This window comes from Mytilus galloprovincialis, chromosome 6, assembly GCF_965363235.1.
Source record: "Mytilus galloprovincialis chromosome 6, xbMytGall1.hap1.1, whole genome shotgun sequence".
Lineage (NCBI taxonomy): Eukaryota > Metazoa > Mollusca > Bivalvia > Mytilida > Mytilidae > Mytilus > Mytilus galloprovincialis.
This window is the reverse complement of record NC_134843.1, coordinates 34,753,413-34,771,524: the sequence shown is the minus strand read 5'-3', so window position 1 is coordinate 34,771,524 and position 18,112 is coordinate 34,753,413. Positions and strand designations below refer to the sequence as shown.

The following is an 18,112-nucleotide window of genomic DNA, read 5'->3' as shown; positions in this document are numbered from 1 at the left end:
GGCTAGTATGCAAACTTCAGCAGAACCATGAAATTTCATTAATCCACGAAAATTGGTACCCCCGAAAATTAAAGAATCTACAGTAGCAAAAAATGTTTAATGAATCTAAAATTCCATGATTTTCATTGCAATTTGTTAAAAATAATAAATTTTTGGAAAAATGTATTTGTTGTTCTTAAAACTTTTTCCATGCATTGCATTCTATTGCATGAATTTCAGTGAACTTGATTCCCTGTAGTATTTTGCAGTCAATAGGCCCGAGAATACAGTTATTTCGTAGTGCATTTCTTTTAGACAATAGATTCAAATTAAAAAAATCACACCTGCTCTTTCTTTAAAAGATTTTTACAGTGTAGTGTACTACCAGTGAGACATATAATATCAAAATTATAGAAACTTCTACCAGCTCTAACTCAAAATATTGACAATTCTGTGTTAAGGGGTGTAAAATTCAGTTTAACAGCTTCAGACGTGATAAAATTTGACCTTTTTACACTGGACTAAATCACTACTTAACAAAGATTCAGCACCCAAATTTTTTTAACATGTAATTACATCCCCCTACTTAATATTTCATGCATTTAATATCAAGAAATAAATTGGGAAAGTGTATCAAATAAAACATGCAAGTTATACACTGTTTACAATAGGGACTATATTCGTAGACAACGAAAACCAAAGGACGATAACTGTGTCCTTGGACCAATATTTACTGTTAGTAGTACAACAAACTTGTAGTATTATGAAAAGTTCATGATCAAATTTTCTTTACTATGTCTAAGGTGAAAATTTTGGCATTTTTTCAAAGCATTTATAATCTGTACTACAATTTTATATAATGGATTATCCTTAGTTTGTTAAGAATTATATAGTTGCAGACAGATTATCTTTTTAAATTGTTATAATCTGTTTTGTTGGTAACATTATAATTGTTAAAAATATTTTAGTTGGAAATTATATTCCCCTTTAATAGTCCTGTGTAACATCAAATCCTATAAGCTTATGATGATGAATTTAGCTGTGTCGATTGGAAATCAACATTATGCAAATATATATCCATACATCTGTTAACACATTTTGGGTTGAAAAAATCTCTACAAAGTCTGTATTACTCAATTTATTTCACTTGACTGGGCGGAGTTTAACCGATTCGCTCACAATAACCCTGTCCATCTATAGGTAGGTGTTTAAGAATAAACTCATCAATGAAGTGTCCAGTCATTGTTTGTAAATTCCTTTGATGACACTGATAGGTGATTAGAAATTAGTAATAATTAGAACGGAAATCATCCTTATCACACACATTTTCAAATAGACTGTCCTTATGCAAATGAAAAGGTAAGCTCCGCCTGATCAGTTAAAATAACATCGGTAATAATTGTTTGATAATTGGATCGGTATAAGATCCCTACAAAAGAGACCAAAATTAGTCTTTAATTTCTTATTTGAATGTTCCAAAATCAATTTCAATCTAATGCAGATCAATTTGTGGGATATCCTGGGTTAAAAAAATTGTCAGAAAATTTAAGGCCATTTATGATACATTTTTAAAAAAGCTCTTATTCTAACATTGTACACTTCTATGACCATTGAAAACATATATGCTGTAAACTCATGAGTTTATATGCACATTTCTAAGATGGAACACAGAAACAAATTGTTCAGTGATTTGTCTATATACTAATCTTTTAAAAAAGTTAAAGTTGCTTCAACCAGCTGTACAAAATTTGACACAATGTGGATATTGATGAAGCATTGATTTTTTTTTTTTTTTTTGACAATTGGTTTTTTTTTAATTTTCATTTTAGAGTTATGCCAGTTATTAGACTTTTATTGTAAAAAAGGGTGTCATTTTATAAGATAACTCTGTAATCTTGATAGTTCCACTGCAGATTAGGTTCCTTAAATTTGTTAATCATGTACAAATAATTGTTTAACCCCTTTTCCCATATTGACCCCTTCCCTTTTTCACAAGTTGCAAGATTTAGTCCTAAAAATAAGAAATATATGGCACATTTAGTTATAATTTTAATTTTTCACATTTTTTACCTACAAGATTTATAGAGATAGTCTTTTTTTTATAGAGTATGAGAGGGGTATGTTTTGAAATATAAAAATTACATGTAATCACTATAACAACTTGAATATTTTATTATAATCTTAGTGTTAAGAATTATCAAGGATATATTATTGATTTATATTTCATGCATCATTTCTGAAATTTTTACATTTCTGTTTGGGATATCAGTAATATTCCTGGAAATTATACTCAAAATATTCATAGCATATACAGGGGCGGATCCAGCCATTTTGAAAAGGGTGGGAGGGGTTTCCAACTATATGTCGCCATTCAAATACATTTATCTGCCAAAAGAAGGGGGTTTCCAACCCCGACCCCCCCCCCCCCCCCTCCGGGATCTGCCACTGATATCTATAAGAATAAGAGAATAAGGAAGATTTGTGGTATATGTCAATGGGACAACAACAGTAAGACACAAAAATTCAAAAGAAATCACAACCAGGGGACACCATACAGTCTTTAGCTTGTGTTTTTCATTAATCAGATTGCAGGAATTGTTTTTGAATTTTGACCTCCAATAAAATTTTCCAAGAAAAGGTAGTCCTGTTAAATGTACAGGGAATTTTATTTGTGGTATCATAGACTTGAAAGCAAAATTCCACTATTTAAGAGATTGGGATTATTTATAAAAGTCCTAATAATTATTGATAAAAGCATGGTGGTCAAAAAAAACATTTATGGCGTAAAATCAGCAAAACAATTTAGCCATACTTCCATTGCCACATTTTCTTGCTCAGCCCTAGGTAGTTACTTAAATATTGCTAATGAACATTTCATTATTTTTATTTAAAAGCATGAAATAGTTACATCCAAATGAAAAATAATTCATCAGTATGATAAAACAAATATTTATTCATTTTTTTACAAAATTACGCTTTATTTATCGTACTAGCAATGCTTATCTTGTATAGCTTTATAACTATGAATAAAGCTTTAGATACAACTGTTAAAGATTAGCTATAGATTCAAATGCCTATTCAAATATTTAAACAGAATTGTAACTATACTTTAAAGGCTTCATTGATTTAGTTATTCCTTAATTACTAACTATACATTTGGTATTTGCGTGTAACATTTTGTTGTCTGAATACATTAAAATTTAACAATACATTCAATTATATACCCATTCATAAATTTAATCAACTTGGGTGCTTTGTATTAAGTTTTTATGAGATATCCAGCCAGTCAAGAATTAATGATTAAATTTCACCTCACAGAATTAACGGTTAGGCAGTGCATCAACTGCTGATAAATCCGAAAACTTTTTATACATTTAGAAATTTTCAAAAGAACAGCTTTTTGGAGGCTCATTCTCAGACTTAATCCTTTTTTCTCTATTATAAATGTATCAATGTAAACAGGGGGAGAGGGGTTTATACGCAAATTCATGAGGTCAGACCAAATTAAGATGGTATGTAACATAACACTACAGGGAGATAACTCAGTAAAAATAAGCTAAATGTTTTAACCACATTTTATTGTTTAGGAAATATTCAGCTTCTCAATGATCAGAATTAGTGTTCAATGTCAAAGTGCTATATATCCAATGAAATTTTTCTGATATAAAGTGTGTGGTTCAAGTTGGTTTTTTTTCAAAGGTTCAAAGGAAATATTTTGTCAAAATTTTATGAAAATTAAACAAGCCAAATTAATTTTAGTCTAGACATCTGGTACCACCTTAAAGGCTGATATTCTGGTTAAATTAAATTTTGTTTTTGTTTGTGTATTTACCATTAGTCTTCATGTAGTTCTAGTATTTGTGTTTGCTTTAACCTTCATATACATACATAGAAGTATCCACACAACAATCATAGTTGATATACTTTGTCCTGTTGTCTTTTCAGTCTCAGTACTCGTAGTTCACATAATTGGTTGCATTGTACATTTGAACATCAGCAGTCATATCTATTTCAAATAATGTACCATTTTAATTAAAATTCCAAACCTTGATTAGTATTTTTAACTCAAAATGGAAGAAATTCTGTAATTGAAGTCCCAATTGATCTATCTAATTACAACTACTTAATTGAATTGTATTGATAACTTTGAAAGCATTTGTATCCATTTTTACTTTAAAATCCTTGATTTTTTCAATAAGAGTTGGTTATCAAGGATTTCGTGAGATCCTGTCCAAGTAAATATTTACTCATTGAAACCATTGAATTACTGATAAAATCTTTTGAAAGACCTGTCTACATTGTGAAATTGGCATATTTTGACAACCATCAGTTTAATTTTTTATTTCTTTGTCCATTTTTGAAAATAAAACCATTGCAATGTATATATCACTGATATAACTATCTATTTTTCTGTATTCAGTACAATAGTACTGTGTTCTGGTTCCCATTTTATGCTTGGAATGCTTATTTTAAAATACATTCATTTTCTTAAAATTCATGGAGATTTCCCCATTTCAGTCTATCTAAGTAGTCCCAACAAAAATTAATAATATTTGGAACAAGCTTTTCATTTCAGTAAAATTTATAAATTTGTGTGGGTAAGTCTTTAACTTCCATCATTTAGAGAGGTATATTCTTCAGTGATATGACATATTATTGCTCTTCCATAGTGTATTTACAATTATGATAAAAAAAAAATACATTTATTTATTTTACTCATAAAATATCTTTTTGTTTTTATCATACAGTTCTTCATTTTAAATGGATAATCTTGACAAATATTTATTCCTATATAGAGGGACATCCATTTTCACTGAACTTGTATACATTTTTGTTTACTAGCCTCTAATGCTGACTCGGAATTTTCATGCTCTGTAAGACTGTTGAAGACCTAATGGTGGCCTTTGGCTGCTTTTTTGCTCTTTGGTCGAGTTGTTGTCTCTTTGACTCATTATTCCCCATTTCCATTCTCAATTTTATGGATAAGGCTTATTTTTTGTGTCACTTGTATTTACATGTATAATTGTATTTTCAGGAGTACCTGCTGCCATTGTTTCTATAGATGCTGTAAATCTCCTCTGTCAACAGCTTCTGTCTCCTGCTGAACAAATCAGAGGATGTGCTTCAATAGCTTTGGGATACCTTTCTTTCAACCATTCTGGAGAAAGACAAATTTTGAATAGGTAGGATAGCTTACATTATTTTGAGTTATCTCTCATTCAATTATGCCCATGAAAGAAAGATCTGAACAGGTTAGAAAGCTGCCAAGGCGTTTGGAGATATCTTTCATACAAAATGTAGCAGGGAAACTTTCAAAACCTTTGGAATATCTTTCCATACATCATGCATGAAAAGAAAAATCCGAACATGTAGGGTAGCTGCCTCGGCTTTTAGGATATTTCTCATCCAATCAAACAACAGAGAAAACTAATTCAGAACAAGAAGGATACTTGCCTTAGCTTTGGATAAACACACAAAAGAGGGACGAAAGATACCAAAGCGACAGTCAAACTCATAAATCTAAAACAAACTGACAACGCCATGGCTAAAAATGAAAAAGACAAACAAACAACAGCACACATGACACAACATAGAAAACTAAAGAATAAACAACAGGAACCCCACCAAAAAACTGTATCTCACATAATATCATGTGCAAAATGACAAATCTGAAGAAAAAACTTCTATAACTGAGAAGTAAACAAAGCTTTATTCTTTGATAATTTGAATTGTAATACATGTATATGATTATTATTTTGTAAAGAAAAGGAGGCTTGATAGTAAGCAAGTAAGTCTTAAGAATTTTGTGAAAAGAGCCACTGCATAAAATTGTCTGCTCTGTTTTTTCTATAAAATGTTATATTGCTATGATAGTTTTATCTTCAACTATTGTCTATATACATCACTTGTTGTTTAGCTTTCATACCAGTCAATTTTAGGTTTATATGGTATTGAAATAGTATTGTACAAATGTAGTTGTTCTTTTACATATGTTATCAATTATTTTTCTATAGATGTAGAGCTGATCCCTATTTGATGAGAGTTTTACTGCATTATACCAAGAATTGTAAAATCAGTCCTGATTTCCTCAAGGGATGGCAACATTACAAGAAAGTTGGACTTCCTCCTGTACAGTAAGTAAATTATGAAAATATCAATAAATTAATAAAAAAAATAACGAAAATGAATAATCCTACATATTTAACTTTGAGATTTCAGATGAAGAACAGCAATAAAAACACTGTTCCCTTGCTTGTTGTGCATGTATTGATTTTGTGTTGTGGATATATACCCCAAATCCTTTGATTTTCTAGATTATCATATTTGAGTACAAATAAACTCATCATAGATACCAGGACTAAATTTTATATATAGGCCTGACCCGCGTTTCGTCTACAAAAGACTCATCAGTCAGTGACCCTCGAATCCAAAAAGTTAAAAAGGCCAAATAAAGTATGCAGTTGAAGAGCATTGAACACCAAAATTCCTAAAAGTTTTGCCAAATACAGCTAAGGTGGAAAACATATTAAAGATCGGTAAAGCACAGTAAAAAATGAGACACAAAGAGAAACAGTCAGATGTTAAGTAGTTGTCGTTTGTTGATGTGGTTCATAAGTGTTTTTCATTTCTCACTTTTTTATATAGATTAGACTGTTGGTTTTCCCCTTTGAATGGTTTTACACTAGTAATTTTTTTGGGCCCTTTATATCTTGCTGTTCAATGTGAGCCAAAAGTACAGGCAGAACTGCAATTAAAACTTTTGTCAGTACTAGATCACCAATTAGTTAATGTGTTAATGCCTAGGCTAGAATAGTCCAGAGACATATGTTTACAGGTCTGTTTATCTGTCCACTATCAAGTGAAAGCTTTTGGTCAAAGTTATTCACAATGATTTACTTAATACCGTAAATTCAGAAATTATTGCGATGTTTTCATTATTGCGAAAATTGCCACAGGGTTATAATCGTAATAATTTACACTTGTATTTTAAATTTTGAACCGGATTTTTGTGTCAAAAATGTCGGTTATTGATTTGGGGATGTACGACGGGCCCGCCGTGTGGCAACCAAATGTTGTCTGTGCATTTACTCATGAAGCGTTCAACCAAACCTTTTAAAATTTTAATATGTTGTTACTGACAACAAAATGGAGGTCAAGTTCAATAATGACGATTTTGACTTTTACCGTTCAGGAGTTACGGTTCTTGAAAGTTTAAAAAATGTTGTGTTCGTGCATTTACTCATGAACCGTTCAACCAAACCTTTTAAAATTTTAATATGTTGTTACTGACAACATAACGGAGGTCAAGTTCAATAATGACGATTTTTACTTTTACTGTTCAGGAGTTACGGTTCTTGAAAGTTTAAAAAATGTTGTGTCCGTGCATTTACTCATGAACCAGTCAACCAAACCTTTTAAAATTTTAATATGTTGTTACTGACAACAAAATGGAGGTCAAGTTCAATAATGACGATTTTGACTTTTACCGTTCAGGAGTTACGGTTCTTGAAAGTTTAAAAAATGTTGTGTCCGTGCATTCTTCCATTGACCATGCCTATATTACAAGACAACAACGATTTGAAAGTGGGAGCCTAGAAAGTTATTGGAGTGACCACAAGATACTATGGTTTCATATTTTATAAGGTTTAAGTCTCATAAACGTATCTCTTCCTTGTTTGACTTCATGATTTCTGCCTACCTACCCCTGCTGAACAAACGTGTGTGCTCTCTAATATTTCAAAATGATGTCACTTATAATAACTAGATGGTCAAACAGGTCAAGCTTGATTTTTGCCTTTCCATTTGAAAACCATACAATTCATTCATTTTTGTCGAGCCTGCAACTTTTGTTGCAGAAAGCTGGACATAGGGATAGTGATCCGGCGGCGGCGGTGTTAGCTAACTTCTTAAAAGCTTTATATTTTAGAAGGTGGAAGACTTGGATGCTTCATACTTTGTATATAGATGCCTCATGTTACGAAGTTTCTGTCAGTCAAATGTCCAATGTCCTTGACCTCATTTTCATGGTTCAGTGACCACTTGAAAAAAAAGTTCAGATTTTTTGTAATGTTGAATTCTCTCTTATTATAAGTAATAGGATAACTATATTTGATATGTGCGTACCTTGCAAGGTCCTCATGTCTGTCAGACAGTTTTCACTTGACCTCAACCTCATTTCATGGATCAGTGAACAAGGTTAAGTTTTGGTGGTCAAGTCCATATCTCAGATACTATAAGCAATAGGGCTAGTATATTCGGTGTATGGAAGGACTGTAAGGTGTACATGTCCAACTGGCAGGTGTCATCTGACCTTGACCTCATTTTCATGGTTCAGTGGTTATAGTTAAATTTTTGTGTTTTGGTCTGTTTTTCTCATACTATATGCAATAGGTCTACTATATTTGTTGTATGGAATGATTGTCAGGTGTACATGTCTAGCTGGCAGATGTCATGTGACCTTGACCTCATTTTCATGGTTCAGTGCTCAAAGTTAAGTTTTTGAGTTTTGGTCTTTTTTTCTAATACTATATGCCATAGGTCAACTATATTTGGTGTATGGAAATATTTTATGATCTTTATGTCAGTCGTGCAGGTTTTATTTGACCGTGACCTCATTTTCACGGTTCATTGCACAGTGTTAAGTTTTTGTGGTTTGGTCTATTTTTCTTAAACTATAAGTAATAGGTCAACTATATATATGTTGTATAGAAGCATTGTTAGCTGTACATGTCTGCCTGGCATGGTTCATCTGACCTTGACCTCATTTTCAAGGTTCATTGGTCTTTGTTTAGTTAACTTGGTTAATTTTAAGTTTATGTGACAGTTGTAATAAAGCTTAGCTTTATACTTAGGACTATCAACATAATATCAATAATTAGTATAGAAGGCGAGACATTTTAGCGTGTGCACTCTTGTTTTAGATATTTTCAAAATCCTAGGTAGGTGGACTTAGTAATTTTTTCTTACTTTATGCATTAAGGACACACAGTTTGTCCTGCTAGAGGGTCATTTTCTATCTAGTTTATATGTTGTTATTGTTGACAACATGGAAGTCAAGTTTGATATTGATAATCATAAATTTTACCTATTAGGAGTTTTGGTCCTTGTAATATTGATAAATGCCAGAACACAAATAAATGTTAAAGAATCTGGTTTACTGTCATTTTGACAGCTCTTGTTTTATATGAATTAAACAGGATTTTTCTCAATATCGCATTTTAGTCTAAAATTTCAAAATCACAATAATAAATGCACGCAATAATTTCCGAATTTACGGTAGATGTCTCATTATCTTGAAACTTAGTAACTTTGGAGATGTTTTGTATAATTAATAAATAAATATTTTTTCAGGGATGGTAGACCAAATCTTGTTGGATTTATGCCACCTGATGGTCCTGGTATATCTATAGACACAATTTCTAATACACCATCATCATCTTCCAACACAAATGCTGATGAAGGTCGAATAGGGGATCAGGGGTCAACATCTAGGACAATATCTCGACATGACACAGGTAGTAGGACTGATGGAACTCCAATCCAAGCAGAAACTCCAATCAATGCCAGCCAGATTTCCCTAGATTCAAGCCAATCACCACAACTTCAAGAAATTGCTGCTGAATGAAATTCACTATGCACAAAATATTTAAAATTGTTTATTAAGGTAGCGAGGACTTGTCCTTTGAATAAAAAGGATGACTCATTTGCTCTATTGAACAAAAAACATAGATATTTATTTAATTTAAACTTATCAATTTTCATTCCATACTGTGTTTACGAAATGTTATTCAGTCTGTAGGCCAGAGGCCTGCTATTTACCATCAGGACCTTTTAGAACCCTTCTCTTATCTGTGGGATCCTTACACCCAAAAATAGGTTTTATAAGTTTCATTTGCCTGAAAATTTGCCATGACAGTGTGTTTGTAGGATACATATATATTTACATAATATTTGAAATCTAAAGAAGTAGCAAACAAACACAAAATAGTGCATTTCTAATTAATAAAATGAAAATGGGAGATAACCTAATAATTTCTCTTTGTGATATTTAATTTTGTAGTGATTTAATTAGTTAATGAGTATTTATTGAAAAAATGTGATAGGAATTTTATACATGACATTATAATATTTTTGAATAGTGTTAATTTAGAAATTATTGCAAGGTTTTTATTGATGTGAATAATGTGATTTGGTGATTATTGTGATAATAACTGTAATGCTGATATCTGATGCATATATCTGTATGATGATTTACCTGAAATAGTAAAATATTTCTTTTTCTTTTCATTCTTAAAAAGATTGCAATAATAAACACACACAATAATTTCTGAATTATTTCCTATATTTGCATATATATGCAGAATTTTTAAACACCACACATTGAAAATCAAGTAGAAATTGAAAATTCCATATTCCTTAATTCAATAAAATTATTTGCCATGGAAATAAATGATCTACAGTAAGTAATTTTGTTTACTAACCTTAGGACTCCAGACTTTTTCTGAAATGTTTTATTTTTGAACTAAAGAGTGCTTGTTTTCATTTATTTTTTTTTATATTTTCTAACTATTGTAGCTCATATATATTTTATTCTTCTAAATGCCTCTAATTATTTTATATATTCTTGTTATACATTTTTTTTTTACCTTAATGGGACTTATATATATTTTTGTATTTGTTGATGTTATGCAATATTTGCATTTTTTGTATCATTTCATTGTTTTTAAAGCTACTTTCTTTCTCTACAAAGTTAGTATTCATCATTTTTATTTTGGATATAAAAATGACTTTAAAGCAAGCAAAAAAAAAGTAGAACTTTTTAAGATACATGAAATAACATATGATGGTACTTATTTTTATACAAATTTGTATGTTTTTTTCCTATGAATTATTCTATCATTCATAAAGGTTTGCTGAAAGCAAAATTAAGCAGTTTTGCCAAATTTATTTACTTACCTCATTTTTGTGTTAACTTCCCAATGGCATTCTTCACCAATCACAACCTTTGGTGTACGCTTTAGAAAATATTACAAAATGCATTAAATTCTGAAACGGCGAATTTAGTTATAACAATAAATTCAATCTCAAATCATGTTGCATCAAAATTTATCTATAGGGTTAATGTAATAATTTCTGATTATAAAATAACATCACCATGACCTTTCACATTTTCTATGCAGTAAAAGTGTTGTTATAACTTAACTGAGACAGACTTTATTTCTGCAAATCAGATTTACTATGATGCTTTCATTTTGTTTTGAAATAAAAAGTTTAAATATTGGTTTATTTATATATCTATGATGTGTTTGATAAATCCAATTTGTACATTCGGCTAAGCTTTATATACACTTTTCTTTGGAACAATGTGTACAATTGAAGACTAAACAAGATTGTTACTTTGCCATTTGAATTGTATTCTTTTTTACCATTTCTATGTCAGATATGAATTATCTATGTATATGTATATCATTTATGTTTTAATATGGATACTAACCTAAGTCTTTGTAAGACTTCAAACTTAAAAAGCATTTTAATTATTTGTTATTGTTGATGAAATGTGTAATAAAGAATCGTTATAATCTTATGTGTTTTGAGGCCAAAATTAAAAGAAGACAAGACAAATTGTACAGGAACATCACATTATAACCACAACATTAAATCACATCATTAAATTAAAAATACTAAACCCCCGACCTTCAATCACATTAGATTAAATATATTAAACCACAATATTAAATTAAATATATTAAACCACAAACTTATGAAATAGAAGAAAAGGACAAGAACATATAATTACAGAGACCCTATTGGTTTTGAGGTCAAAGATCAAGGTCACAGCAGCTATAAAAATGACAAAAATGTTGGTCAAATTTTGGTTATATATGCATTTTCAAAAGCCGTGGTGTAGTGGTTAGTGCATTGGACTATCACAAAGGTTTCTGGTTCGATTCTCGTTCCGGGATGAAAATTTCAGGGACTGACATCATTTGCGAGTATGGTCTTGAGGAAACGATGATAGTCGATGATTTCGAAAAAGGGCAGGCTAATGCCGCTACAAGGCAGCATTCTCACCCGCAAAGTGGAAAGTGATTAATATAAGGTGCAAAACTTGTTTCCCAATCCACTATAGATAAATATAGAGTCTTATAACAACAACACTTTAGGGACTGCTGCAGAAATTTATTGATCTACATGTTTCAGTGCCTAGGGCACTGTCATCAGGATAAAAACAATACATAAAATCTTGCTGAAGTACAAAATCGGGATGTAAAAATTTAAACGTCACAATGGTACTATGGTAAGTAACGTTATAAATAGCAACTGAAAGTGAAAGTGAAAGTTCATTGTAAGTATGCAAGTAAACTATAAAAAGAAATTAAAATTAAATTTTTTTGTTGTGAAAATGTTTGTTAAAATTATTCTGCCAAAATGTGTTTGTCCACTTGCACCGTGGAAAGAATAATACAATAAGTTGTCAGGCTGTGTATAGGTTGTGTTGTCTGAGTGTTCATTTAACTTTCTTCTCAAAAAAAGACAACATTTTACCAACAAATCTGTACCATTTTAACTAAAATAAATATAAATAAATATGTTTATAAACTATTTTCAATAAAAATAATTCGTAAGGGTTCCACGGAACCCAGTGTCTCGCCTACTTTTGCTGTTAATTGCAGACTCAACAAAAATGAGGAAAAACATCAATAAAAATTTCCCTCTCGATACTGTCTTTTGATTGAAAGAAGCTTCCAAGTTTGGTAAAAAATCCAGGATAGTTTATGAATCTAATAAATGTTTTATAAACTTTAACTGCAGACTGTATGTAATGTTAACTGGAAGAAAAACTAAGTCCATTTATAAGTAAAATACGGAAAAAGTGAATTTTTTTTTAACAAAATTTTCTTCTTGATACTATCTTGTGATCATAAACAAGCTTCTGTCCAAGTTTGGTACAAATCGAGGATAGTTTATGAAAGTTATTAAAATTTTAAAAACTTTAACCACAGAGTGAATGTAATGTTTCCTTGCAGAAAAACTAAGTCCATTTATAAGTAAAATACGGAAAAGTGGAAATTTATTTTTACAAAATTTTCTTCTTGATACTATCTTATGATCATAAACAAGCTTCTGTCCAAGTTTGGTACAAATCAAGGATAGTTTATGAAAGTTATTAAAATTTTAAAAATTTTAACCACAGAGTGAATGTAATGTTTCCTCGCAGAAAAACTAAGTCCATTTATAAGTAAAATACGGAAAAGTGGAAATTTATTTTTACAAAATTTTCTTCTTGATACTATCTTATGATCATAAACAAGCTTCTGTCCAAGTTTGGTACAAATCAAGGATAGTTTATGAAAGTTATTAAAATTTTAAAAACTTTAACCACAGAGTGAATGCAGTCTTCACGCTGAGTGGCAGCCCAGGCAGCCCAGGCTAGTAAAATTGCTCTCGGGCCTGTAAAAATCATATCTACAGGCCAACAGAAACTAACTAAAAAATTTCAAAAATTGAGCTCCGGGCCTGTAGATTTAAAAGTTCGTCATGAAGACTGTGAATGTAATGTTTCCTCGCAGAAAAACTAAGTCCATTTATAAGTAAAATACGGAAAAAATGGAATTTTATTTTTACAAAATTTACTTCTGGATACTTTCTTATGATCATAAACAAGCTTCTGTCCAAGTTTGGTAGAAATTCAGGATAGTTTGAGAAAGTTATTAAAATTTCAAAAACTTTAACCACAGAGTGAATATTTGTGGACACCGCCACCGCCGATGGAATGTAGGATTGCTTAGTCTCGCTTTTTCGACTAAAGTCGAAGGCTCGACAATAATATCAGGATTTAAAACTGTTGAAACAATTAATATGTCAATTCTTTATATATCTAAAGCATGCAATATCTAATTTATAAGGACTAAAATTGAAGGTATAGGACTGGTGTTTGTAATAAATATAAAATATAAAATTCATTCACTTATTGTCGAGCCTTCGACTTAAGTCGAAAAAGCGAGACTAAGCGATCCTACATTCCGTCGGCGGTGGCGGCGTCCACAAATATTCACTCTGTGGTTAAAGTTTTTGAAATTTTAATAACTTTCTCAAACTATCCTGAATTTCTACCAAACTTGGACAGAAGTTTGTTGATGATCAAAAGATAGTATCCAGAAGTAAATTTTGTAAAAATAAAATTCCATTTTTCCCGTATTTTACTCATAAATGGACTTAGTTTTTCTGCCAGGAAATATTACATTCACACTGTGGTTAAAGTTTTTGTCGAGCCTGCAACTTTTGTTGCAGAAAGCTCGACATAGGGATAGTGATCCGGCGGCGGCGGCGGTGTTAGCTCACTTCTTAAAAGCTATATATTTTAGAAGGTGGAAGACCTGGATGCTTCATATTTTGTATATAAATGCCTCATGTTACGAAGTTTCCGTCAGTCACATGTCCATTGTCCTTGACCTCATTTTCATGGTTCAGTGACCACTTGAAAAAAGTTCAGATTTTTTGTAATGTTAAATTCTCTTTTACTGTAAGTAATAGGATAACTATATTTAGTATGTGCGTACCTTGCAAGGTCCTCATGCCCGTCAGACAGTTTTCACTTGATCTCGACCTCATTTCATGGATCAGTGAACAAGGTTAAGTTTTGGTGGTCAAGTCCATATCTCAGATACTATAAGCAATAGGTCTAGTATATTCGGTGTATGGAAGGACTGTAAGGTGTACATGTCCAACTGGCAGGTGTCATCTGACCTTGACCTCATTTTCATGGTTCAGTGGTTATAGTTAAGTTTTTTGTGTTCTGGTCTGTTTTTCTCATACTTTATGCAATAGGTTTACTATATTTGTTGTATGGAATGATTGTAAGGTGTACATGTCTAGCGGGCAGATTTCATCTGACCTTGACCTCATTTTCATGGTTCAGTGGTCAAAGTTAAGTTTTTGAGTTTTGGTCTTTTTATCTAATACTGTATGTCATAGGTCAACTATATTTGGTGTATGGAAATATTTTATGATCTATATGTCAGTTGTGCAGGTTTTATTTGACCTTGACCTGGTTTTCACGGTTCATTGCTCAGTGTTAAGTTTTTGTGTTTTGGTCTATTTTCTTAAACTATAAACAATAGGTCAACTATATTTGTCATGTTTGTTGTATGGAAGCATTGTTAGCTGTACATGTCTGCCTGGCATATGGTTCAACTGACCTTGACCTCATTTTCATGGTTCATGTTAAGTTTATGTGACAGTCGTAATAAAGCTTTATATTTAGGAGTATCAACATAATATCAATGATTAGTAAAGAAGGCGAGACATTTCAGTGTGTGCACTCTTGTTTTTACATAAATAAGGCCCGGTTAGTGTTCTCGTTTGAATTGTTTTACATTGTCTTATCGGGGCCTTTTATATCTGACTATGCGGTGTGGGCATTGCTCATTGTTGAAAGCCGTACGGTGACCTATAGTTGTTAATGTCTGTGTCGTTTTGGTCTTTGTGGATAGTTGTCTCATTGGCAATCATACCCCATCTTCTTTTTTATAAGATCATGCATATTTTTTATAGCACTGGTTGTTAGTTAAAACAACAAGGTGGTTAATCATAATTTCATGCAGGTGTGTTCAATATTTGAATCTGAACGGTCGGTACCCAACTTAACTCCTTTGCACACATAAAATTTTCCCACCAAATACTATTACATCTGCATACATAGAAGTGACAATGTTGGCAATATTGAATGCATAGAAGTGCTAAGAAGATGACATTCGTCCAGTCAGAAAAAATTTGGTGTATACAAACATTGTTACGTTTTAATAATTTGAACTTGATAGATAAAATTATGAATTATTGAGTATGCATTTTCATTTTAAGGTTTGAAATTGTATCTTTGAAACGAAGTCAATATTAATTCGATTTGGACAGCCAAATAAGCCGGATAAACCACAAAAATGACCAACTTCAGGGGGTTCTCATTTTAAGTCTTTGAAAAATTTTCCCTAAACTTAAGTAAAAATATCTTGTAAAGAGTCATAAAGCAGGATAAAGCGAAAACAATCTTACTCTACCGGTACACGTAATCTAACTCTGGTTTATAACTATAATTTGTAATATATTCCAGGCGCATATTTATTGAAATGTAACAAAAAATTAACAAGTCGTGTATTCTTGGGAGGTACATTGCATACAAGGAAAAGGCCCGAAAAATATCCTTTTCTGCATGGAATGGGTCCAAATTTTTTTTGCCTCGCTCCGCTCGGCGATAATAAACTGCCTCCCCTTACAGGGCAGGCAATTTACGGCCCTGAAAACCATCTGAAAGTGACATATTATGGCATATGTGATAGATTTTTCATATTTAAAAGGCTTGAGTTGGAGCGTTTTTAGTGACTAAATCAGTTAAAATTTTTCACACATATTGGAGCGTTTTAGCCATATATATAGTGACTACATCAGTTAAAATCTTTCACACATACTTATTGATTCGACTTAAGTAGACACTTAAGTGTTTTAGAAGTGTTCAAAATATTTCATCAGATGAACCTGAAATTTGAGGCCAAAATCGGCCTTTACCGGACCTACTCCTTTATTTTATCTGAAAAGCAATTCTTTGTTCACTTTTCTCCAATTCTATGGAACTTATCTCTTTCCGAACCCATTGTATAAAAGAAATAATCAACGTGAGGTTGCCAGTGGTCTCAGAAGATGATTGGATGAATTTAAGGGTCATAACCTTTATCAGCACACTGTATGAATCAAACTATGCTACTTTGTGGAAGTTTAAGGCACTCGAAGGGTATTTTAGTTTAGCAAATAAGAAAAAAATGTTTTAATCATTAGAGAAACAGATTCTTACAAAGTTACTTGTGGATTCTTCCATTTACCCAATCTCGATAGTTAGGGTGATGCACACAACGCTTAATATACAAACCACTGTCCCAAGTTAGGGGAGGGTTGGGATCCCGCTTACATGTTTAACTCTGCCTCATTCTTTATGTATGTGCCTGTCCCAAGTCAGGAGCCTGTAATTCAGTGGTTGTCGTTTGTTTATGTGTTACATATTTGTCTTTTTTTGTTTATTTCTTATATATAAACAGTGGCGTAGCTGCCGTTAGGCACTTTAGGCACGTGCCTACACATATTTTTTTCACAAATATTTTTTGGTTAAAAAAATAATAAACAACGTTATCTGTAGATGAACGCCAGTGAAGTTGTCAAAACTCTTTAATTATCGAATGTCATGTGTACACTAGTCTCTCGTCCTTAGTGAATGGAATATTGGATAGAATTGAATGTTTTATATGATTTTATTACCTTATATAGTCAGAAACTATAAACTAGAACTTTGGTTCAGATCATTTCACTTCTGTCATCAAAAACTTAAATGAACCTCAACTTGGACACGTGATATTTTTTAATTAGTTGTTGTTAGTTTTCAACTAGCTTTCCACTTTGTCTTCACCCGACCTACAATAAAACCCTTGTCAATGTTGGTCGTCCGTTTGGCTGTGCAGGATGTATAAATACACAGTCACGTCTGGTCAGAATGGGGACATTAAATCCGATGCCTAGCTGTAGAGAGAATGCCACTCTTTAAGGAGTTCGTTGTTGGTCTACTGAAAGGCAAAATTTCTGCTCCTATCCAATAATCCATCATTTTCTTATGTATGGCATTTTCAAAATTTCCAGACCTTCGTCCTGTATGACACCTGTTACAGGACCTAGCTCCTGTTGTATTTATTTTATTTTTTTTGTCCTGAACTTGCAAAAATATTTGACACTGGATGTTTGAAAATCAATCAATCAACTAGCTTCCAGTAATTTAGAGTAATTCTGCGTGTAATGACCACAATTATTCAAATTCCTTAGCAGGTAGGGATTTTACAGTAGAGGATATAAAGACATAGGAATTTCTTGAATTGTGTTACGATAGTATGAACAGACAGAACTTTTACATTAGGCATCGACTATATGTGTATGTGTTTGTGTGGCTTGGGTGAAGGTTTAAGAATCAAAAGATAGATGGTTGATATCTAGCCAAAAAGGAGTTTTATTATATAGCAATATCAGTGTTTAGGTGCTTATTTTTTTTAATGAAGGATTGTCAATATGTACTATTAATTAAGCTAAACGTATATATCAGTCA

At 31.7% G+C, this 18,112-nt stretch overlaps 1 protein-coding gene across 2 annotated transcripts in view; it reads left to right on the top strand.

Annotated features, from left to right (window-relative positions):
• LOC143079448 (ankyrin and armadillo repeat-containing protein-like) overlaps positions 1-11,558 on the top strand; it is a 34,323-nt gene extending 22,765 nt beyond the window's left edge. For both annotated transcript variants that reach the window (XM_076254789.1, XM_076254791.1), the window contains exons 5-7: positions 5,015-5,162; positions 5,994-6,113; positions 9,331-11,558. In XM_076254789.1, the coding sequence (XP_076110904.1) occupies positions 5,015-5,162; positions 5,994-6,113; positions 9,331-9,604 (542 nt within the window). In that variant the 3' untranslated portion in view covers positions 9,605-11,558. The remainder of the gene's footprint in view (positions 1-5,014; positions 5,163-5,993; positions 6,114-9,330) is intronic.
• The last annotated feature ends 6,554 nt before the right edge of the window (positions 11,559-18,112 follow it).